Source organism: Dipodomys merriami, unplaced genomic scaffold (genome assembly GCF_024711535.1).
Source record: "Dipodomys merriami isolate MVZ:Mamm:240054 unplaced genomic scaffold, mDipMer1.0.p SCAF_692, whole genome shotgun sequence".
Lineage (NCBI taxonomy): Eukaryota > Metazoa > Chordata > Mammalia > Rodentia > Heteromyidae > Dipodomys > Dipodomys merriami.
Genome location: NW_027206282.1, coordinates 433,380 through 457,918, shown reverse-complemented (window position 1 = coordinate 457,918; position 24,539 = coordinate 433,380). Strand labels below are relative to the sequence as shown.

The window sequence follows — 24,539 nt, the reverse complement described above, 5'->3', positions numbered from 1 at the left end:
GTTAATTTGGAAGTATGGTAATAAGCTAATCAGTAGGGAGCCATTAAAAACCTCCATATTTATGAAACTACACAGTGTATACCAGTAGCCCTGCTTTGTATGTTACAGCACAGTGTACACAAACTAAATTTGTATTCTAGCTCCAGGTTCCTTGATTGCTTATTCATCTGTGTACTTTCTATAGATTTATATAAATGTGTTATGTTGTCACCCAGGTATAATGTCCAGGGAAATAGCTAGGAAGAATCCTGGGGTTTTCATTTTTGTTTTTGTTTTTGTGCTGGTACTAATGTTTGAACTAAGTCTTATGCTCTAGCTTGGTTCTCATTCAAGGCTGGCACTCTACCACTGGAGCCACACCTCCACTTTCTAGAAAGAATCTTGGATGTTTTGTAGAGGAAGGAAACCTGGGAAAGGAATTTCCTGTCTGGTGGAGATGATAGGGCACAAGTGATTGATTCATCAGCTCTCAGCCACTCATTCCTTATGCTAGTGTGATATATCTGAGCAGTGCAAGGCATCAGTTCATCCCCTTCTTGGGCTCTTTCTTGTTGGAACTTTGTTTCTGTTCATTTGCTATGTGCACCTTGATTTTTTTTTTTTTTGGGGTCCGATCGTGGGCCTGAACTCTGGGCCTGGGCGCTGTCCCTCAGCTCTTCAGCTCAAGGCTAGCGCTCCACCACTTGAGCCACAGCGCCACTTCCGGCTTTTTTCCTTTTGCTTATGTGGTGCTGAGGAATTGAACTCAGGGCCTCATGCATGCAAGACAAGCGCTCTACCACTGAGCCACCTTCCCAGCCCAGCACCTTGATTATTTTTCCATCTAATCCTAACTGTGCTTTCGTAAGCTATGTTGAGTAAACTCCACTGCAATTGCAGTACTCAAAACAGAGGAACACCTGTTTCTGGGTTTAGATTCTGTCCTACCTAGCAACTTCTCTTTCTCTTTCTCCCATGATGGGTAGCTTCAGACATTGGAATGGAGAGACCTGGATATTTGTTCCGATTTCTTTAATTTGCTGCATAAATAAGATTAAATAAGATGAGTTTTCTTATCTTCAACTGAGTATAATTAACTATTGGCAATACATATTATAAATACTCATCTGCAGAAATAATGTGAGGATGATATGAAGCCAAGTGTATGAACTTCTTAGCATAAAAACTGACTTCTAGTATGCATTCATTGTAGACACTCATTCTGTCCTTTATCCTCTGGAGGCTTGTGTTCTCTTCACAGGAAGAAAAAGATCTTCAGAAAAACTATCAAGGCAGCTTGAAATTTCTAAAGTTAACTTGCTGTAATTTTATTTGTAATTTTCCTCAAGAATTGCTTCTTGTTAAAGATTCTGAAAGTCAATACATAATATTGTAATTATTTAATTTTTGGCCCATTTTCCCAAATCAGTAAATTAAAGCTTCTACTTTAAAAGTAAGTATGCCAAAGGTATTTTTTTCCCTCATTGGTTAGGTGGCATTGCTGAGAATCTAGCAGAGAAATTGATTGGTGTCCTCTTTGAGGTGTGGTTACTGGCTTGTACTCGGTGCTTTCCAACACCTCCTTATTGGAAGACAGCTAAAGAGATGGTGGCTAACTGGAGGCACCACCCAGCAGTGGTAGAGCAGTGGAGCAAGGTCATCTGTGCACTGACATCCAGGTAAGTCATCCCTTCATCCCTCTGACCTTTGGCATTTCTTCCCTGATTCCATATCCTTCTGGAATTCATGGAATACACTGTAAAAAGCCTAGTTACCATGCTACTTTAGATACAGAATCAAGCCACTCACAAAATAAACAATTTGGTGCTGGGAAGGTGGCTCAGTGGTAGAGTGCTTGCCTTGCATGCATGAGGCCCTGGGTTCGATTCCTCAGCACCACATAAGCAAAAAGAAAAAAGCTCGAAGTGGTGTTGTGGCTCAAGTGGTGGGTGGAGCGCTAGCCTTGAGCTGAAGAGCTGAGGGACAGCGCCCAGGCCCAGAGTTCAGGCCCCTCGATCGGACCCCCCCCAAAAAAAAAAAAAAAAAACCAAACCAATTTGGTTGGGCACTAGTGGCTCATGCCTGTAATCCTAGCTACTCAGGAGGCTGAGATCTGAGGATTGTGGTTTGAAGCCAGCCTGTGCAAGAAAGTTTGTGAGACCCTTACCTCTTATTAACCACCAAAAAAGTTGGAAGTGGAGCTGTATCTCAAGTGGTAGAGAGCTAGCCTTGAATAAAAAAAACAAAGGGGCAGCTCTGAGTTCATGCCCCAGGACTGGGGGGTTGAGGGAGGGGGAAGGAATAGGATGAAGAGGATGAGAAAAATGAAATCCTACTATGTATATTTATATGTAGTTTTATAGAAGTGGGAACAATTTACATTATCATCAAAGTAGATAGTCTTGGTTTTTTGTTTTTGTTTTTGTCTATCATGGGGTTTGAACTCTGGGCCTGAGCGCTGTCCCTCAGCTCTTCAGCTCAAGGCCAGCGCTCTACCACTTGAACTACAGCACCGCTTCCGGTTTTTCTGGTGGTTTATTGGAGATAAGAGTTTCATAGACTTTCCTGCCCAGGCTGGCTTTGAACCTCGATCCTCAGATCTCAGCCTCCTGAGTAGCAAGGATTACAGGTGTGAGCCACTGGCTAGTAGATAGTTTTTATAATAATCGTCTGACCACTTACATATAATATCAGTATTCTATGAGTAAACTTGTTTTTCATCTCAGCCATACACTGGCTGGTAGATAGTTTTTATAATAATCATTTTATCGTTTGACCACTTACATATAATATCAGTATTCTATGAGTAAATTTGTTTTTCATCTCAGCCATATAATTTATAAGATGTAACTCTAAAGGATAAGGATTCTTTAAAAAGTATAAGCACATCACCATTGTCCTTTCTTTAAAAATCGACTGTTCTAGATGCTCATCGGTGACTCACACCTGTAATCCTTAACTATTTAGGAGGCTGAGATCTGAAGATTGCAGTTTGAAGTTAATCTGGACAGGAAAGTCTGTGAGACTCTTCTCTCCAGTAAAATACTCAGAAAAAGCCAGAAGTGGTGCTCAAATGGTAGAGCGCTAGCCTTGAGCAAAAGAGGCTCAGGGGCAATGCCCAAGCCTGGCAAATGTTCAAACCCCAGGACTGGCAAACTACAACAATGATAATAAAAGACTGTTCTTTAATATTAGCCTGTGATTATATTCTGTAAATCTCATCTTTTTTCTTGTTACATGGTTAACTTGATTCTGTGGGCTAGTAAAGCCAAGCTCAGACATTGAATTTAGTTGACATGTTTCATCATTCTGTTTTAAACTTTTTAGGTTCTCATTCTTGTTTTATTTCTTTGCATTTTTTGTTGTTTTTAGAAATGGTGTAGGGTTATTAAGTGCTTCATATTCTGGATTTTTCCAGTTGCGTTAATATCAATTTGTTTCCTCTTCCCTATGTTTTTTTGTAAATTAGTAGATCTAGAGACATGATGTAATTCAGATTTGATTGGAGACCAGAAAAAGGCATCAGGAAGAAATACTTTGTAGGTGATATTTAAGAAGATAGACTGGTCTTCCACTGAGTTTGTAAAATGGTTATTTTGAAACAATGGATACTTAAATATGGGTGAACTTTGTGTGCACGCGCACACCCCTATATGCCAGCACTGGGCTTAAACTGAGGGGCCTGGGCACTGTCCCTTAGGTTTTTTGCTCAAGGCTAGCACTTTACTGCTTGATCCACAATTCTACTTACAATTTTTTTGATGGTTAATTAAAGAGTCTCACAGACTTTCTTGGGGCAGCGGCTAGCTTTGAATTGTGATCCTGTGATCTCAGCCTTCTGAGTAGCTACAATTCGGTTGTGAGCCACTGGAGCCTGGAAATACTGGTGACCTTTATTTATTTGTGTGTGTGCATGTGTATGCTGGTACTAAAACTTGAACTTGGGGTCTTTCAGTCTTGCTTAGTTTTTTCCACCGAAGACTGTTGCTCTACCACTTGAGCCATACCTCTGCTTCTGGCTTTTAGGTGGTTATTATCAGATTTGTCTGACTGGGTTGGCTTCAAGCCTTGATCCTCAGATTTTAGTCTCTTAAATAGCTAGAGTTATAAGCATGTACTATTGGCATGTAAATTTATTCTAAATAAATTATGAAGCTGGGTGCTGGTGGTGCATGCCTGTAATCCTAGCTACTCAGGAGGTTGAGATCTGAGGATCATGGTTCAAAGCCAGTCCAGGCAGAAAAGTTCCCATGAAACTCTTATCTCCAATTAACCACTCAAAAACCTAGACCCCGAGTTCAAGCTCCATGACCAACAACAACAACAAAATTTGTGAATAAATTATAACTATTGTATTGAAAGATTTATAGTAGGATGAATCTTTTCTTTTTTGGGGGGGGGGTCCAGTCGTGGGGCCTGAACTCTGGGCCTGGGCGCTGTCCCTCATCTCTTCAGCTCAAGGCTAGCACTCTACCACTTGAGCCACAGTGCCACTTCTGGCTTTTTTCTTTTTGCTAATGTGGTGCTGAGGAATTGAGCCCAGGGCCTCAGGCATGCAAGGCAAGCGCTCTACCACTGAGCCACCTTCCCAGCCCAGGATGAATCTTTTCAAAAGAACACACAGTTGTTTTATAACTGTAATAATGTGTCTATATTTTATAAAATAACTACATAATTTATTTCCTAAAAAGCAATACTAATAATAAATTATTTAAGTAATCTGAATATTATAAATAAAAGTTTAAAAAGTATTTTGAAAACTGGCAATCCTTTCAGTTTGTCAGTTTTGTAATGAAGGCTTTTATGTTTTGTTTATTTCAGGTGTATATGTTTCATTTATTTCTCATAATAGTTGCAGTGTATTTTTCATTTTTTAAGAAATGGATTTAGTGGTATTCATTCTTTTTTTCTAGATTGCTACGTTTTACATATGGTCCCTCATTTCCTCCATTTAAAGTTCCTGATGAAGATGCCAGTCTGATCCCTCCAGAAATGGATAATGAGTGTGTGGCACAGACATGGTTTCGATTTTTACATATGTTAAGGTAGTGTTCTTTTGTTATTTCTTGTGTCTTAGGATAGGTGCTGTACCTCTCTACTTGCAGTTCAGAACGTGGATAGTAAGCAGAACCTATCACACAGAGCTCAATTGGACAGTAGACACAGTTACAGCATGGGCCTCCTCCTCTTCATGTGAGCACAGTGTAGTGCCAGCAGCTGTCCTAGTTACACTCTAGAACTTGTTCCCTGGTACAGGGGCAGCACTTTTGTATTGCCTGGTGTGGCAGCCTGGCTGGTGGTATCTTTTGCAGGACTTGGTTACTTTCTGTGAGGGCTGGAGTTATTGTTCCACTGACTAGCATTAACTATTCAGGCTGGCTCTCCCATCCTCCTCCAATAGTCTGATTTAAAATTTCATAGTCTCCTACAAGCACTTTTTTTTTCTCCCCTAGTCTTTGGGCTTGAACTCAGAGCTTGGGCGCTGTCTCTGAGCCTGTGTACTCTAGGTTAGCACTGTATCACTTGGTTTTTGAGTGGTTAATTGGAGATAAGAGTCTCATGGGGACTTTTCTGTCCATGCTGGACCTGAGTTCAAGCCCCACAACTTGATATCCTCCCTCCCAGCCCACCCCCCCCAGCCCCCCCCTCCGCAAAAAAAAAAAAGAAAAAACCTGCTTAAGCAAATGGTGGTTAATACTAAAATAAGAGGTTATTTTGTGTCAATAGGGAGTTCTCATTTACCTCTAAGAAGCAGTGAACTATCAACCAGTCCTCATGAGCCACTCATTCATCTCTCTCTTAGCTTTTTTTCTTCTATTGTACAGACATGTATCCTCTTTCTCAGGCAGCTCCCTATTAGGTCCTTGTTTCTCCTGTTTTGGAGAGGCACATGCTACCCCATGGTAATAGCCCAGTGGGATAAAGGCTACTGCCAGATAAATGTATACTGTGTTTCTTTAGTTCTGGCTCTTGTAGTTGCTGGGGCTGTCCTTTTGTTCAGATTCTAAAAAGAGGTAAATTGGGTTCATTTATTTTTATTTAGTAATGTTTAAATTTGTTGGCTTATATTAATTATATAGGGAGGGATTTCATTGTTACATCTCTAGTGTCAAATATATTTTGTTAATTAAACTACACTAGTTATAGGACTCTCATAGACATTGGATGAACTTTTTTTTTTTTTTGGTTGAACTTCTTTTGTATAAGCTCCTCCCCTCCAGCCCCCCAGCACTCTTCTACTTGTGCCAGGCCTCCACTTCCAGTTTTCTTCAGGTTAATTAGAGATAAGAGCCCTTTGCATTTGTCTGCCCAGGCTAGTTCCAAACAAGATTCTCAGATTTTAGCCTCCTGAGTATCTAGGATTATAGGCATGAGTTACAGGTTTATGACTCTTAAAAAAAGTCAACCCTCTGTTCTTCCTTTGATTTCCATTTTGTGAATAGAATAAGTTCCTGTAAAAACATGCAGATGTTTTATAACAAAGTTTTCCTGTTGACTCTCTAGCCCATGAAATATAGAACAGTCTTCTGTCCAAATCAAATAGGCATTAAAAGCCTATTCTTGAATTGGATTGCATTTATTTTCTCGGTATAGTCATTTTTTAATGTAATGAACTCTTCTTTCCTTTTTGATAGTAATCCTGTGGATTTGAGTAACCCAGCCATCATAAGCTCTACTCCCAAATTTCAGGAACAGTTCTTGAATGTGAGTGGAATACCACAAGAATTGAACCAGTATCCCTGCCTTAAACATCTGCCTCAAATATTTTTTCGTGCCATGCGTGGAATCAGCTGTCTGGTGGATGCATTTTTAGGTGAATTTTGTATATATTCTAACATTTGAAGAGCTATGTTTAGATAACTTTAGAGTCTAATGTTAGAGGCTATTATGGAAACTCAAAGGAAAAGACAAGACAGATTGGATGACAAATAACAAAACGAGGAAAAGTTATTTTCAACAAGTTTAATAACTAGGGGGTTGTTTCAAATATATATATAACTAATACAGGTCTGTTTTATAGTAGATAAACAATAATGCTAACAAAAAGGATAATAACCTACTAGGTAAGTAAGCAAGTAATACACAGAAAATGATTTGTAAAACATTTTTTTTTTTTTTTGGGTCCAGTCGTGGGGCCTGAACTCTGGGCCTGGGCGCTGTCCCTCAGCTCTTCAGCTTCAAGGCTAGTGCTCTACCACTTGAGCCACAGCACCACTTCCGGCTTTTTTCTTTTTGCTTATGTGGTGCTGAGGAATCGAACCCAGGGCCTCATGCATGTAAGGCAAGGGCTCTACCACTGAGCCACCTTCCCAGCCCAACAGAAATGTTTTTATTCTTCATAGTTATCCAGGAAAATACAGTTTAAAATGCACTAGGGGCCATTCTCATGTATATTATTAGGAAGCAAATCATACCTTTTGTGAAGCAGTGTATTAAGGTGGTTTTTAGTTTGAATATATGAAAGTTCATAAACTTTCAACTTTCAAAAAACCAGTAATACTAAGTTTAATTTAGAAGGGGTGAGGGGAGGGTCGGTTGTGAGGCTTGAACTCGTGGCCTAGGTACTGTTCCTGAGCTCTTTTGCTCAAGGCTAGTACTCTCACTTTGAGCCACAGTGCCACTTCCCTATTTTCTAAAATGTTATGTGGACATGTTACTATATTACACAGTTAATGTATTAGTTTTAGTTAACTTTGGCTGTCATATTAACAACCCAATTTTGTAAACTTTGTGGCTTACAAAACATAGTTTATTTTCACACACGTGGAATGAGAGCCAGCCAGCACAGGGATGCTATACTTGGTATCAGAGAGCTGCCATCCCTTCTGGCTGCCATCCCTCTCTCCTTTGTGCACTCCCTGATGGGCCATGATGGTTTTATTTTATTTTATTTTAATTAATTAATTTTTTTTGTTGTTGGTCGTGAGGCTTGAACTTGGCCTGGGTGCTGTGCTGTCCCTGCACTCTTCAGCTCAAGGCAGGTGCTCTACTGCTTGAGCCACAGTGCCACTTCCAGTTTTCTAGTGGTTTATTGGAAATAAGAGTCTCACAGACTTTCCTGACTGGGCTGGCTTTGAACCATGATTCTCAGATCTCAGCCTCCTGAGTAGCTAGGATTACAAGCGTGAGCCACTGGCACCAGGCCATGATGATTTTATGACTTTTATAAAATGATTTTTATGACTGTCTTGTCCAGGAGTTTAGAAGGATGAGTGTTCTGTCCTGATTATCCTTTTTAGGAAATTTCTTGGGAGATCTACCTCATAGTCAACCTAGTTGTGAATGGATAGGGCATGGCCACATCTAGCTGTAAGGGATGTCCTTTATTCTTGACATTGCTGTTTAGCTAATTTGTGTTCTGTTACTCAGGGAGAATGGGTGAGTACTACTGGAAGGCAGCTGTCTCTCTAGTCTAAGTGTTTTGTTTGCTGAAGAATTTCTAACCACATTATTTTGAACTGTGAAGAATAACTCTTCCTTTCTTTTTTTTCAAGGCATTTCTAGGCCCAGATCAGATAGTGCTCCCCCAACACCCGTAAATAGATTAAGTATGCCTCAAAGCACTGCAGTCAATACCACTCCCCCACATAACCGGAGGCACCGGGCTGTTACTGTGAATAAGGCCACCATGAAAACAAGCACAGTAAGAACTTTTACCATCATCATTATGTTTTATAAAAATGACATTTTAATCCGCCTTACTTATTTAAAAGTCCTGTCATTTTCTCAAACTTTTCATGGGTCTATGTTCTTCTGATAGGTTAATACTGCTCATGCCTCGAAAGTCCAGCACCAGACTTCTTCCACCTCACCTCTGTCAAGTCCAAATCAGACTAGTTCAGAACCCCGGCCACTGCCTGCCCCTCGGAGACCAAAGGTTAACAGCATCTTGAATCTCTTTGGATCATGGTTATTTGATGCAGCATTTGTTCACTGTAAACTTCATAATGGGATAAACAGAGACAGCAGCATGACTGGTAAATATTGCTCAAGACATACACTATCATTTTTTTCCTTTTCCTTTTTTTTTCTTTTTAATCTTTCCTACCTGCAAGATTAATAGGTATCTTGAAAAGCTCCGTTTCTGATCAAGCAGTCTCTTGTGCTTAACCCCTTCCAGCTGAAGTGACAGAAACTTTTGAAGTTTTACTGACTGTCCTTTTTTCTATATGTTCTATGAAGTTTGGCCTTTTGTCTGGTTCTATTAGGCACACTTCAGGGTAGCCACTTTTGTTGAATCAAATTCCTTTTAGTAGGTGACCTGGAAGTTCCCTTCATGTCAGCCAGGATAATGTTATTTATCTTAAGAATTTATTATTTTGCCTGGAAATGTACTGAGAAAAAAGTTCTCTTAGATTTTTGTCAGTCTTTCACTCATTAGTACATATAAATATCAGAAATTTTCTACTTCACAGTAGATTCTCACCTTTCAGGTTTTAGTCTAAAGATTTTTAGGGACACACTTTTAAAAGTACCATTTGCTCTGTGGCTTAATAAGACTAGTAGAGAATGAACAACCTAATATGATCTCTTCATTTACATTTTAGTGTCGAAGTCACATTAAGTGAAAATAGGTTTGTTTTTGTCATCTTACCATTGTACTTGAAAGTAGTGGCATAAAGTTCAGGATGGAAGGGTAGGATGGTGCTAAATGTTTTGAATATTTATAATAGGTCTTGCACAGTTGAATAATAATGGTGGCTGGCATTTATTGAGCTATTGCTATTATATGCCAGGTACCATTATTGTGCATTAATATTCATGAGTATATTGGTTGATAAGAAAACACTTTCCATTGAGCTTCAAAATAAATTGAAGTAAAAGATGTCTATTAGATTTTGCATCTCTAGGAGAACGTTAATTCTAGAAATAAAGCGAATATAATATTCATAAGAGTCGCTGCAATCACAGTGATTACACATCACCTCAGAATGAGGCTTGATGTCTAAATATTACGTCCATATAATTATTTTGGATCTTACAACTCTTTTAAATACTTTAAGGAAAGCTAGAAATGTATAGACGTCCAGGAATATAACTAGATTTTATGAGTGAGTTTAGGGGCTTAAGGATTCCTTTGCTTAGTTTATTTTGTTCAAATTTAGACACTTTTCTACCATTTCAAATAATATAATTTACAAGTGTGAAATCAGTGCTTACTTAAGACTAAGTAAATGTACTTAGGATGATGAGTGAAAAAATTTTAAAAACCATTTTTGGGTTATATTTTCTTTACGTTCACGTACTGTTATATTTTGGGTTTTCTGAACCATGTTTGTTAATTTGTATGGTGTTCTTTAGAATGAGTCAGTTATATTTTTATTTTTTATTTTTGTTAAGATGTAATTCTACAGTGTAACTTTTGGGTATGAAGCTGTTGATACTGAAGTTCCTGAATCTAGCATGGCTTGGCCTATTGCTTTGGTAGTGGGTTTGTTTAATGGGAACTTAGAGCTTTCCATCTCTAGGGTGTTTGTAACAGCTTTGCTCACCCTCTTGCACCAGAAGATAGAAAGAAACCAGAATTTAAGTCATATGTGAGTAACATCCTTTCACAACTGTCTTCCTGGTGTAGAAAGAACAGAAGCTCTTCATCCTCTTGTTATATTTAGAGATGCTTAAGGCTGTTACATCACCCAGGAGATTGAAGATGTCCAAATAGTCACTGGGGTTATAGTATGCTTTTGGGTGCCAGTCTCCAGGTCTTGAGGGTTGTTGGGAGGATTGGAGATATTAACTTTTTAAAGTACTGGCTGCCATCAAGGAATTCTGCCTGTAGCTCACCTGTAATTTAAAGTGCTTGCTTCTTTGAACTGGTTAGTTTTTATTTACATGACAGCACACTGTAATTTATAAAAGTAACATTGAGCTGGGAAGGGTTAATGAACTAAAAATCTTAATGCACGTTATGGGCAGTTCAAAACCTCAGTTCTTTGTACTGTGTAATTTTCTTCATTCATTGTTTTGCATGAACAAAAATCATAATTTTGGACCTGAATGCACAATTTCCTATGTTTTTGAACTAGCTTGTGGTATCGTAAAGCTTGAAATCTAACTTATAAAAAGCTATAAAGCTTCTTAACTTATTGTAAAATTTCACCATCTTTAAAGTATTTTATAATTACTGCTGTCCTTTGATTTGTTTCCATTTATTTCTATTATCTTGCAGCATCTTTTATCCAAATTCTTCTTTCTTATAAATCTTGTAAGTAGGAACCAGAAGCTTCTCCTTAATTGCAGTCATGTTTTTATTTTTTTTCATAATTCCATTAAAATAATTGATTGTCATTGTCTCTTGTAGTTTTTGTATTTGGGAAGAAAAATACTTTTCTGTGTTTTGAATGGGGAAGATTGTTGGCAAAAGCAAATTAATCTGCCTGAATCAGTCCCATTATTTCTGTACACTAGTCTGGTCATGTCATGAATTCCAGGACTTTGCACTAACTGTGTTTTGGCTTTCTTTCTTTTCTTTCTTTTTTTTTTTAAGCTTAATTTAAGCTTATTTTTATACAGATTTAGTGTTTGATTTGTATGCATTCTGCATGTAATGTTTTTCAAATGTATTATTGCTGGATAGCTTATTCAGGACGAAAAATGGCTCATGGGAAGTTGCATAAAGATTTATGCGTGACTCTGCATTCTATTAAGCCTATTATTATGAAACAATTTAAGCATTTTATGTAGAGTAATAAAAGATTTCAGAGTGATTTTCAATATACTGTGAAATCTTTTGTTAAAAGTAAAAGCAACTTGCAAAGGGCTTCTGTTTCAGAGACAAGGAATGGCCATAATTATCTTTCTTACCAGTCCAATTTGCCGATTTATCAACCTAAAGTTAGCTGCTGTCTGTGGTTGTTAAAATTCATTTTCATTTTGCTTGGTTGGGCAATTTTTTGGTGTGTGTTGTGGAGTTGGGGAGGAGGGTGGGTGATGGGAATGCTGTCTCCCTCCTTACCTTACCTTACCTTCTCCCTAAAGTTTATTGGCATGGGATTGCCCACTTAATTACAATGTCCATCTGAGTTAATGTGTAGATTATAGCTGCATTTCTTAATGTTTAAGCATAATTCTAGGGAGGGAAGAAATAATAGAAAAAGTCAAATTCTATGTTATGTATCTGTATTCAAGTACAGATATATACAAATGTACTCTTCTGATCAAAAATTCAGTTTGAAAATGCTTCTTGTAAAATCTGTTAAACTGACAATGCCACTGTAAATTGTTAATCATTTTCAAAGTAGATTTCAGAGAGCCCTTTAAAAAAATTAAGACATAGTTGCCAAATTATTGGATTCTATTCAAGTAGCTACTTAATGACACCAATATTTGATCTTTGTGTCCAGGGTCCCATGAGCCTATTTGGCATATTGACAAATATAATAAAACCCTCCTTTTCTCTCCCCAGCCATTACAACACAAGCTAGCATGGAGTTTCGGCGGAAAGGGTCACAAATGTCCACAGACACCATGGTTTCCAATCCTATGTTTGATGCCAGTGAATTTCCTGATAACTATGAAGCAGGAAGAGCTGAGGCTTGTGGGACACTGTGTAGGATTTTTTGTAGCAAGAAGACTGGAGAAGAGATTCTGCCAGCTTATTTATCCAGGTCTTAGAACTTTTTTGTTTATTTTTCCATTTATATAGTTTTAACCAGCTTTATTTATATAGCTTTAATGAGCTTTTGTCTGATCCATAAGACTGGATGACAAACTGAAAGAAAGACAGGTTTGTGAGAGGGAAGATGATGAGTATGTTGAATTTGAAGTGCCTAAGGGATATTTATCTGTAACTGTCTACGTTTTACCAGGTATATTATGCACAGGAACACTATAGGAAATAATAACATGCCCTGTTGGCTAAGAGATGAGGAGCTCAGTTGAGGGGTGTGAGCTAAAATGTCCTCCATTCTATTCAGTGGCTTAAGAAGTGTATAAAATCATGTCTAGTAGAAGAGAGCTTAGACATTGGAAGTGGCATTCTGAGGAATATAAGAATCTATTAAAGGAAATACTTGTAGAAGCCAGAAGAGAATATGGAGAGAAGGAACTGATCAAAGGGATGGATTCTTATAACTGAGTAAGGAAAGAGTTAGACATTCCTCCTGGACTGGCAATTGTTGTTTGTATGGCTTTCATTAAATTCTAGGGAGAGAAGATAGTCTTATTGGTTGGGTAGTCACTAGTAAGTAAATTTTTTCCCAAGTTTTTTAGGTTGAAAAAAGTGCCTGCTTACAGTGGTAGCTGAATATGCCATTATTGTTGCTCTTGAATGACAGGAGATAGAATGCTTAGTAAGTTGATAGGGCAGGGGGTGGTTGTAAAAATAAGATGCATTCATTCATATTCCTAAGGGGACTTTTATTCAGAGTGACCTTCGTATGGTGATAAATACTGGGTTTAAAGAGGTTGCTTTCTTTCACTATCATCCCAGAAACAATAAAGGAAAGAAAAAAGATACAAAAAACACTTTTATTTTCTAGGAATTGCAAATGCTGCACATTTTTACTGCTGTGGAATTTGATCCAGTTAATTCATTTTTCAGTTTCTTGATAAGCACTAGAGACACCTATAATTTGGAGTTTGTAAAGGCTTAAAACTTTTAAGAAGATATAATAGGGCTGGAGGCATAGCACAAGTGGTAGAACATAGCAAGCATGAGGCCCTGTGAGGTGAAGCTCCAGTAAGCCCCACCCAAAAAAGAAGCTTAATAGATATGAACCTTTTTTCCTTGTTAGAAAAACACAATTAGAACTGGGGATATGGCTTAAGTGATAGCGTTGGCCTTGAGAAAGAAGGCCATATGAGATCAGGAAACCTTGACTTCAAGCTCTAGTACTAGCACCAAAACTAAAAATTAAAAAAAAAAAGGAAGAAAAAAATTAGTTCTTGATGTATGTAATTGTGAATAGTTTGAATCTCAGCTGTACCTTTTAAGGTAGGAATAGTGAAGAGTGGAAATACTTGTAGATGACTGTAGAAAATAATGTTTCTGAAAACTTTTCACCAGCAGTTTGTTTAAATTTTTTTTCTTGCTTTCCTAGATTTTACATGCTTTTAATTCAAGGTTTGCAGATAAATGATTATGTATGCCATCCTGTCTTGGCCAGCGTTATTCTAAACTCCCCTCCTTTGTTCTGCTGTGACTTGAAAGGGATTGATGTTGTGGTTCCTTACTTTATTTCAGCTCTTGAAACCATTTTGCCTGACAGGTAAGCTGTCATTCTCTACTACCATGTCAGTTATCCGTTTTGGCCTGGTCTGTTTTGGTGCCTCTTCCTGTTTTCTAATTTATCCTGTCCAATTGTCTTCATTGTCCCAAGAGACTCAAGCCACATTTATTAGATTGAGTAGAGAATACCCAAACCTACCCCATCTCGGAATCTTTTCATTTATTCATGGGTTTATGAATCCTTTTGGGCTTTGTGTAGAAGGTCAAAGCAAATCCAGCTCAAAGTCTACCTTTGTAGAGTAGGTCTTTAATTTTAAATAAGACAGCCAGATTGTAGTTTAAATCAGTAACAGTATAATGTAGAAGTACACACATACACACACAGCTTGGATTGTGAAAAATTGGTTTAGTATATATTTAGCAATAGCTAAAAATGTACTTTAGCTTAAAATACTAATAGCTTTTTGTTTCTTGGCAGAGAACTCTCAAAATTCAAAAGCTATATAAATCCAACTGAATTGAGAAGATCCTCCATTAATATCCTGCTTTCTTTGTTGCCCCTCCCTCATCATTTTGGCACAGTCAAATCTGAGGTAATGTTTTATTAAAGGTTTTTGTTTGCTTTTGCTTTTTGTGTTTTATTTATTTATTTTAGTCGGTCATGGGGCTTGAACTCTGGGCCTGGGCACTGTACCTGAGCCCTTCAGCTCAAGGCTAGTGCTGTACCACTTGAGCCACAGCACCACTTCCAGTTTTCTGAGTGGTTTATTAGAGATGAGTCTCATGGACTTGCCTGCCAGGGCTGGCTTTGAACCTCAATCCTCAGATCTTAGCCTCCTGAGTAGCTAGGATTACAGGTGTGAGCCACCAGCACCTGTCTTAATTTGTTTTTTGAAACAAGGTCTCACTAGTCAGGTAAGGGAGCCTCAAACTCATGATCCTATTGCCTCAGCCTCTCAGGTGCTGGGATCACAGATGTAAGTCATCACACCTGGCCATTCTCAAAGATTTTTTTTTAAATATTCTATATTTTACTTCTGTGTGTATTTTAAAAATGGAGCAGAGAGCCAGATGCCAGAGGCTTACACCTGTAATTTTAGCTACCCAGCTTGCTGAAATCAGAGGATTACAGTCCAAAGCCAGCTTTTATCTCTAACCTGGAAAAAAAACAAAACAAAACAAAAAAAAAACTAGAAGTAAAAGCTTGGCTCAAGTAGTAGAATGCCAGTGGTGAGCAAAATGCCAACAAGAGCATGAGGCCAAGAGTTTAAGTTTCAATACTGCTAAAAGAAAAAGGAACAGAAGCTTAAAAGAGAAAACTTTTTTTTTTCAAATAAATTAATGATTTTGTTCTGTGCTGCCATTTCTTCTATCATACTGCCAGCATATTTCTGGCTACATTTCATGTGGTTGAGGCTACCAACATATGACTGCATATGTAGAGTGAATTAGTGACAGACAGTACTGTGGCTAGCTTTAAAAGCCTGGAAGCCTTGTTCATTATTAGCATAATCTCTTTTCCTGTCTACCTGTTCCTAATTAGGCTGGTTCCCTCCTTCCCTCCCTCCTTCCCTCCCTCCTTCCCTCCCTCCTTCCCTCCCTCCTTCCCTCCCTCCCTTTTTTCCTCCCTCCCTCCTTCCCTCCCTCCCTTTTTTCCTCCCTCCCTTTTTCCCTTCCTGCCTTCTTTCCTTCCTGCCTTCCTGCCTCTCTTCCTCTCCTCTTCTTCTCTTTTTCTTTCTCTTCCTCTTTCTTTCTCTCCCTTCCTCCCTCCCTCTCTCTCCCTCCCTCCCCTGTCTTTCTCTCCCTCCCTCCCTCCCTCCCTCCCTCCCTCCCTCCCTCCCTCCCTTCCTTCCTTCCTTCCTTTCCTTTCTTTCTTCCAACTTGGTACCTGATGCTTTCACTCATTGGCTGGCGCTCTACCAACCAAGCCACACCTAAAACCCCTAATTAGGCATCTTGTACTGCAACAGCAGATGTTGAATAAAATTTGTTTTTTTTCACAGGTGGTCCTAGAAGGAAAATTTAGTAATGATGACAGCTCTTCTTATGATAAACCAATAACTTTTCTGTCCCTGAAGCTGCGACTTGTGAATATATTAATAGGTGCCTTGCAAACAGAAACGGACCCCAATAACACCCAAATGATACTAGGTTTGTGTTCTTTTCTTTTCTTTCCTTTGTTTTTTGTCAGTCGTGGGGCCTGAACTCTGGGCCTGGGTGCTGTCTCTCAGCTCTTCAGCTCAAAGCTAGCGCTCTACCACTTGAGCCACAGAGCCACTTCTGGCTATTTCTGCTTATGTGGTGCTGAGGAATCGAACCCAGGGCCTCATGCATGCAAGGCAAGCCCTCTACCACTGAGCCACTTTCTCAGCCCCATGTCATAGGGCTTGAACTTGGGCACTGTCTCTGAGCTCTTTCATTCAAGGCTAGCTCCCTACCACTTTGAGCCACAGCGCCACTTTTGGTTTTCTGAGTAGTTTATTGGAGATAAGAGTCTCATGGACTTTTCCTGCCAAGGCTGGCTTTGAACCATAATCCTCAGATCTCAGCCTCCTGAGTAGCTAGGGTACAGGCATGAACCACTGGCACCTGGTTTAGGTTTGTGTTCCTATAAAGCTTTTCTTGTAAGTGAAAATTCCAGTACTGTTAACCTTATTCATGCTATGGGTCAGAGGTCAGCTCTTATTATTCTAAGTCAAAGGCACATTATTATTATTATTATTTTATTTTTGTTGGTCCTGAGGCTTGAACTCAGTCTGGGTAATGTTCCTGAGCCTCTGTGTGCTCAAGGCTAGCGCTGTACCACTTGAGCCACATCTAGCTTTTTCTGAGTAGTTTATTGGGATAAGAGTCTCATGGACTTTTCTGTACCTGGGCTGGCTTTGAATTGTGATCCTCAGATCTCAGCCTCTTGAGTAGCTGGGGTTACAGGCATGAGATACCAGCGCCTGGTGGAAAAAGCAGATTTTATTCCCTTCTTAATGTTAAAAAATAGGAAGGTGTTGACATGAGGGAAAGAAAGCATTTCAATCTCCTAGGACGATTATTTTTATTTGTGCTTTTTCTTTTTTCCTGTTTCCTCTGTTTGAGGATTATATACATTCACATATATTCTTCAGCCTAGATTCAGATACATTGCTAGCTAATTACTTACTACCTACTTGATATCTCTACTTGTAAGCCAAAAGACAACTCAAACCTATTTTGCCTACTTCATACATCTTTGCCCTAAGTGTTCTCTACCACCATGCTTCTACCTGTGTATCTTATTGCCCACATAAAAATCTAAGACTCATCTGTCTTTAGTTCTTTTTTTTTTTTCTTTTTCTCTTTTTTTTTTTGCTGGTATTGGATTTTGAATTCTGGGTCTGGACCCTATCCTTGAGCTTCTTTTGCTCAAAGCTAGCACCCTACATTTGAGCCACAGAGCCACTTCCAGCTTTTTCTGTGGTTATTTGGAGGTAAGAGTCTCATGGACTTGTCTGCCCAGGTTGGCTTCAAACCATAATCCTTAGATCTCAGCCCCCTGAATAGCTAGAATTACAGGTGTGAGCCACTTGTGCCAGGCTGTCTTCAGTTCTTTCTCTATTACCTAGTCCACACACTTAAGTTCTGTCTACACTGTTTCCACAATGTTTTTTATTTTTTTATTTGTCAGTCATGGGGCCTGCACTCTGGGCCTGGGCACTGTCCCTCAGCTCTTCAGCTCAAACCAGCACTCTACCACTAGAGCCATAGTGCCACTTTCGGCTTTTTCTGCTTATGTGGTGCTGAGAAATAGAAGGGCCTCATGCATGCGAGGCAAGCACTCTGCCACTGAACCATCTTCCCAACTCCCCCACAATGTATTTTGATCAGCTTTATACCTCACTCCTAGAACTCTTTGTTTCTTTGCTTTTTTTGATCATGGGACTTGAACTTAGCATAAGCATTTGTCCCTGGGCTCTTTTGCTCAAGGCTAGTCCTATACATATACTTTTAGTCACAACTTCACTTCTGGCTTTTGAGGACTCTTCTGCCCAGGCTGTCTTTGAACCATAATCCTCAGATCTCAGCCTCCTGAGTAGCTAGGATTACAGGCATGAGCCACCAACGTCTGGCTATTTATTTTTTAAACTGTAATTATTGTAATTAAGGTGTTATACAGAAGGGTTGCCATTTCATGTCACATTCCATATCTTTTAATGACAGTGTTTTCATAGTCTCTAAGTTTGTCTCCTATCCTCCTACCTTGCTCCCTAGCATTTAACCTCCCCTATCTAAGCTAGTGTTGTAAAGAGTAAGGTAGGTAGTACCAATCTCCATACCACTGGCTGATAATTACACATTCCATATTCCTTACTCCGTCCTGTAGCTATCCTACATTCAGTTTCTCACCTTTGTATTACCTTGTACTATCAGAAAAGTATAACTGTAGTTTCTTATTTAGTTATTTTTCTTTATAAAATGTCAGAACCTTGTTTTAAAAGCATTCTGTAGGGGCTGGGAAGGTGGCTCAGTGGTAGAGTGCTTGCCTTGCATGCATGAGGCCCTGGGTTCGATTTCTCAGCACCACATAAGCAAAAAGAAAAAAGCCAGAAGTGGCAGTGGCTCAAGTGGTAGAGCGCTAGCCTTGAGCTGAATAGCTGAGGGACAGCGCCCAGGCCCAGAGTTCAGGCCTCATGACCGGATCCCCCCCAAAAAATAAATAAAAGCATTCTGTAATATTTTTCTTAGTTTGTTGTATGTCCTTTGAAATGGAGATGCTTACATTTGGTCTGTGGTGGTTTTTGTGTTTTGTGCAGTGTATTGGAGCTTGAACTCTAGGCCTCACATTCTCAACCTTTTTTCACTCATAGTTGGAGTTCTAAACATTTGAGCCACATCTCTACTTCCAGAGCTTTGCTGGTTAATTGCCAGTCTTGATTGGCTTTGAAAGTTTGATTCTCAGATCTCAGCCTCCTGAGTGGCTAGGATTAGAAGTGTGAACACCAGCACTTGGCTTTATTTTTTGGTGTTGTTTTTTTTTTTTTTGAGATAGAGTTTCATGTAGCCTAGCTGGCCTTGAACTCTTGGTCATCTTTCCTCAGCTCTTTCCTCAGCTTCCCAAGTGCTGGGAATATAGGTATGTGTCATTTCTAGCTTACATGTGGCCTCTCACCCAGGTAAAGAATATCTGATAGTAGACATGTTTTTGTTTTTTTTTTTTGTCTGTTGTGGGGCTTGAACTCTGGGCCTGGGCACTGTCCCTGTGCTCTTCAGCTCAAGGCAAGCGCTCTACTGCTTGAGCCACAGTGCCACTTCTGGTTTTCTAGTGGTTTATTGGAGATCAGAGTCTCACAGACTTTCCTGCCCAGGCTAGCTTTGAACCCAGATCCTCAGATCTCAGCCTCCTGAGTAGCTAGGATTATAGGTGTGAGCCACCGGCACCCAGTTAGACAGGTTTTTTAATAGATAATATTATTATTAACTTATTGTTCAGAGGGGTTACCATTTCATGAGTACAGTTCTTTTTTGGACACACCTTTTCCGTCACTTTCCCCTTTCCATTCGGCAGTGGACATAATTTTATATAAAGCAAAGTTGATTTCAAATATGTTTTTTAAAAATAACAGTTTCAAAACTTTGAAAGCAGATCAGAATTTGGAAATTTTTGAAGAATATCTTTGTTGACTAGCCAGTGAATTTATTAGTAATTTTTAGAGAATCTTGTATATGCTCAACTAAAATAATACTTTTTTTGTTATTGTTGTTTGTGGTGGTCATGGGACTTTAATTCAGGGAGGATCCAGGTGCTAGCCCTAAGCTTTTGTTCTCAAGGCTAGCACTATACCACTGGGAGCCACAGTTCCACTTCCAGTTTTTAAGTGGTTAATTGAAGATAGGAGACTCACAGACTTTGCTGTGTGGGATTGGCTCTTAACTGTACTCCTAAGATCTCAGCCTCCTGAGTAGCTAGGATAACAGCTGTGAGCCACCAGCACCAGGTCAAAATCACATTCTTATCAATGATCTTAATCATTTTAATGTGAACTATTTTAGCCTTTATATCATGTTTTACCTAAAATGCTTTTCTGTTTATTTTGCTATTGCAGGAGCAATGTTAAATATTGTTCAAGATTCTGCACTTTTAGAAGCCATTGGTTGCCAAATGGAAATGGTATGAAGCATACACTATTTATCTGTCAGAGAAATCTACTTCTCATTTTATCCAGATTTTACTTCAAACTGCCAGTCTAGTGCTTTTTTATATTTATTTATTTATTGTTAGTCATGGGGCTTGAACTCTGGGCCTGGGCTCTGTCCCTCAGCTCTTCAGCTCAAGGTGAATGCTCTACCACTTGATCCACAACACCACTTCCAGTTTTCTGGTGGTTAATTGGAGATAAGAGTTTCATGGACTATCCTGCCTGGGCTGGCTTTGAACCATGATCCTCAGATCTCAGCCTCCTGAGTAGCTAGGATTACAGGTGTGAGCCACCAGCACCCAGTTTATTTTTTAAATTTATTTTATAGTACTGTGATTTGAACTAGGTGTAGTCACTCTTGCTAGGCAGGCACTCATTTCTCAGCCACACCTCTAGCCCTTTTTTGCACTGGTTGTTTTGAGATAAGCTCTTGCTTTTGGCATGTGCCTATACTGCAATCCCTTATTTATACGTCTTGTGGTTGACAGTATGACAGGTGTATCCCACTATGCCCAGTTTCTTTCATTATGATTGGGTCTTTGAATGTTGTGAACATTTTGCCCAGGCTAGCTGGAACTTTGATACTTCCCATCTCAGCCTCCCACATGGCTGGGAATAATAGAAGTGTATTAACATGCCCAGTTATTGAGAAGAGGGGGTCTCCTGAATTTTTTGCCAGAATCAGATCATACCTATAATCATTCCCAGCTAATTAGGAGACTAACATCAGATCCTCTTGATCTCAGCCTCTGTAAGGAGCTGGGATTGTAGCTATGAACCACTAGTTCCTAGTTCTTTATATCTCAATGATTGATTGATTGGTTGGTTGGTTGTGCCAATAATGAGGTTTTAACTCAGAGCTTGAGTACTGCCCCTTAGCATTTTTACTATAGGCTGGCACTCCTCTACCACTTGAGCCACAGCTCTACTCTTGACTTTTCAGTTCTTAATTGGAGATAAGAGTCTCATAGATTTTCCTGTCTAGGCTCTCTTTGAACAAAAAATCCTTAGATCTCACTCTCCTGAGTAGCTAGGATTACAGGTATGAGCCACTGGCACCCAGCTTGTGTGTGTGGGGGGCGGGGAGAGGACGGGTTTGAATTCATCTTCATGCTTGCTACACAGGTTCTCTACACTTGTCAGAACAGCCTGGACTATAGGCCTCCCAATTTTGCTTCTCTGTGTAGCTGGAGTGACAGGTGTACTCCATTCTGTTCCCAGCAATTGGTAGAAATGGAGTCTGTAAACTTTAGTTTTTTCCTTTTTGCCCAGGCTAGTCTTGAACTGATATCTACAGGTAGGATTACAGGTTTGAGCCACTACTTGGCTGTCCTAATGGTTTTTTAAAGTCATTCTTTGAAAAAAGCCAGCTCATTGATTAGACATTTTGAGGTTTCATTGCTTCATCAGGTATAAACTTCAAGTCCTTGAGAGTTTTTTCATGAGAGAAACTCCAGCCAGGCAGTATCTGCTTAAAGCTCTTACTTGGTTTGCTTTGCTGCTGAATTGGTTTGAATGATCTAAGAAAAGCATTCTATTTCATAATTCCTGACACCCTTAATAGATCAGTGGTCTCTTTCCATCCCACGTAGGTAACAGTTTTCATGTCCTCCAAAGTACCAGTGCTTCTAAATCTGAAAGACTTGCTCGAGAAATGTAGTGCCCCTTGCTTATGTTTTCAGGGTGCATATCCTTACAGAGTAGAGCCTGGATAGTAGAAAAGCAGTATCACATACAAGCTAGGCAGATGAAGGATGGACTATCAACTTATCAAGGAAGTTATGGCCCTGTAGATGGCTAATAATTTACTAATCTGTATATGATTATGTACAGATTATATGGGATAAAGTGACAGAAATCTATTCCCTATACATATAAGAATTTATACTATTGTGTTTTATAATAAAACTAGGACTGAAAGTTGTGTGTGTGTGTGTGTGTGTGTGTGTGTGTGTGTGTGTGTGTAAAATTGTATTCTTGGGGCTGGGAAGGTGGCTCAGTGGTAGAGCGCTTGCCTTGAGCTGAAGAGCTGAGGGACAGCACTCAGGCCCAGAGTTCAGGCCCCATGACCAGACCCAAAAAAAATAAAAAATAAAATTGTATTCTTGCTGGGCGCTGGTGGCTCATGCCTATAATCCTAGCTACTCAAGAGGCTGAGATCTGAGGATCTTGGTTCAGAGCCAACCCCGGGCAGGAAAGTCTGTGAGACTCTTATCTCCAATAAATCACTAGAAAACCAGAAGTGGCGCTGTGGCTCAATCAGTAGAGAGCTCTTGCCTTGAGCTGAAGAGCTGAGGGACAGTGCCCAGGCCCAGTGTTCAAGCCCACGACTGACAAAAAAAAAAAAAAAAAAAAATTCTTGTTCTTATGAAGTTTTCTTTCGAGACACTTAGGATTTTTTTGGGGGGGGGGTGTGGGAGCAGAAGTTGTTTATTTTTATTTTATTTCATTTTTTTTGTTGGTCATGAGGCTGAACTCTGGGCCAGGGCACTGTCCCTCAGTTCTTCAGCTCAAGGCTAGTGCTCTACCACTTGAGCCACAGCCCCACTTCCAGCTTTTTCTGCTTATGTGGTGCTGAAGAATCGAACCCAGGGCCTCATACATGCAAGGCAAGCTCTCTTACCACTGAGCCACCTTCCCAGGCCCTACAGTGTTTTCAAATGATTACTTATCCTTGTAAACCGTGATGCAGCCTCTAAATAACTTTTTCATCTAATTAGGGTAGTGGAGAAAATAACCTGAAGAGCCACAGTCGCACTAACAGTGGTATTAGCTCAGCAAGCGGTGGGAGCACAGAGCCCACAACTCCTGATAGTGAGAGGCCAGCTCAGGCTCTCTTAAGGGATTATGGTAAGCTATGTTTTGTTTTCTTTTGAAATAAAAGTTGTACAGAATGGCTTTAATTCTCAGATTTATAAAATAAAACTAAAATATTAATGTTCAAAAATTTTAAACTATATATGTTTTATATATTTAGGCAGATATTATATATAGGACAGATAAAATTAGTCTAGTTACATTTGGGGTAGTTGATTGGGTTCTATAATGAGTAGTCAGGAGATTATTCTGGGTTCTGTACCAGGTACCAGTGATACCATTGTCAGATGAGATGTAAGCTCTGCCTCAGGGCTCCCAGTCTAATGATAAGAGATGCTGTGTGTTGAAGGAAGTGATGGAGTATAAATGGGAAACCAGAGGAGCATCCCTCATTGTTATATTTGTATTAAATTTTAGCAAGATAAGGAAACATTATTTTCTGTCTTCACAAATAAAATATTTGCCAGAAAGCATCCTGTTTGGTGATGTTCTTTATATTGGGCAATCATTTTATGAATTCATTAAGTTTATGGTACTTTTATATACACTTATTTTCAAGCATGAACATTGTATTGAATTTGTGGATATTTATCCAACTCTTTGGTATGCTCTCTAGTTGCACAGATGTGAGTTTTAAGTTTTGAATCACCTGGAGACTTCATAGCTATATTCAATAAGGCATGCTTTTATGGTTTAAGTTTATAATAAGTATCCTTTAGACATGTCAGATACACACAGCCATTATGTGGATATTTAATTCACTTAAATATTGCATTTACAGAGAAGTTAATAAGTTTTTATCATAAATAGATATAGATAGATGTAGGTTTAATTTAGGTTGAAATTTTGGTTTTTGTGCTTTAACATTTTTAAACAAAAAAAAGTTGCATTGCTGTATGTGTTATAATATAAATGTTTGGAGTGATTATTGTTTGTTTCAACATTTTGAACTGGTGTTAGTCAGCTCTGCTTGTAATGTCGTAAAATATTTTTTACTAAGAAATCCAGACTTGTGTTAGTGTCACGTGAATGTCTCTCTTTAATGATCATTCCTTTTTCTGTTGTCACTGCCCTCTTTCTGATAGGATCGACAGGTATAATGTCCCTAAAGCTTTTATGAATCCATTTTAATTTGTTCTAATTTAGTTTCTCCTAATTTACTATTAGTTAAACAATGATAACTTTTAAATGTAAAATTGGAGGCTATACAGAGGCCAAATGGTTGTTTAATTTGTTTAGAAATATTTCATTAGTCTTGAAGAGTTAAAAGTTGATTTTGAAAAGACATTGCATGTGAATTTTAAAGATTTAAACACCAGATGCTTCAGGGTAATTCCGAGCATCTGAAGAAGTCTTAAAAGTCGAATTCTATAAAATTCCAAGGAAATGGTTAAAAGCCTCAATTC

The 24,539-nt window shown here is 39.0% G+C and overlaps 1 protein-coding gene across 5 annotated transcripts in view; it reads left to right on the top strand.

Moving 5' to 3' along the window:
- Positions 1–24,539, top strand: part of LOC138816364 (ral GTPase-activating protein subunit beta) — a 92,397-nt gene that overhangs the window by 28,827 nt on the left and 39,031 nt on the right. For 3 of the 5 annotated variants that reach the window (XM_070006084.1, XM_070006083.1, XM_070006087.1), the window contains 12 exons: positions 1,472–1,658; positions 4,893–5,024; positions 6,615–6,793; positions 8,475–8,623; positions 8,741–8,957; positions 11,150–11,185; positions 12,386–12,587; positions 14,022–14,189; positions 14,628–14,742; positions 16,153–16,300; positions 20,224–20,288; positions 23,037–23,166. In XM_070006084.1, the coding sequence (XP_069862185.1) occupies positions 1,472–1,658; positions 4,893–5,024; positions 6,615–6,793; positions 8,475–8,623; positions 8,741–8,957; positions 11,150–11,185; positions 12,386–12,587; positions 14,022–14,189; positions 14,628–14,742; positions 16,153–16,300; positions 20,224–20,288; positions 23,037–23,166 (1,728 nt within the window). The remainder of the gene's footprint in view (positions 1–1,471; positions 1,659–4,892; positions 5,025–6,614; positions 6,794–8,474; positions 8,624–8,740; positions 8,958–11,149; positions 11,186–12,385; positions 12,588–14,021; positions 14,190–14,627; positions 14,743–16,152; positions 16,301–20,223; positions 20,289–23,036; positions 23,167–24,539) is intronic. The other 2 variants (XM_070006086.1, XM_070006085.1) reach the window with 1 other exon arrangement.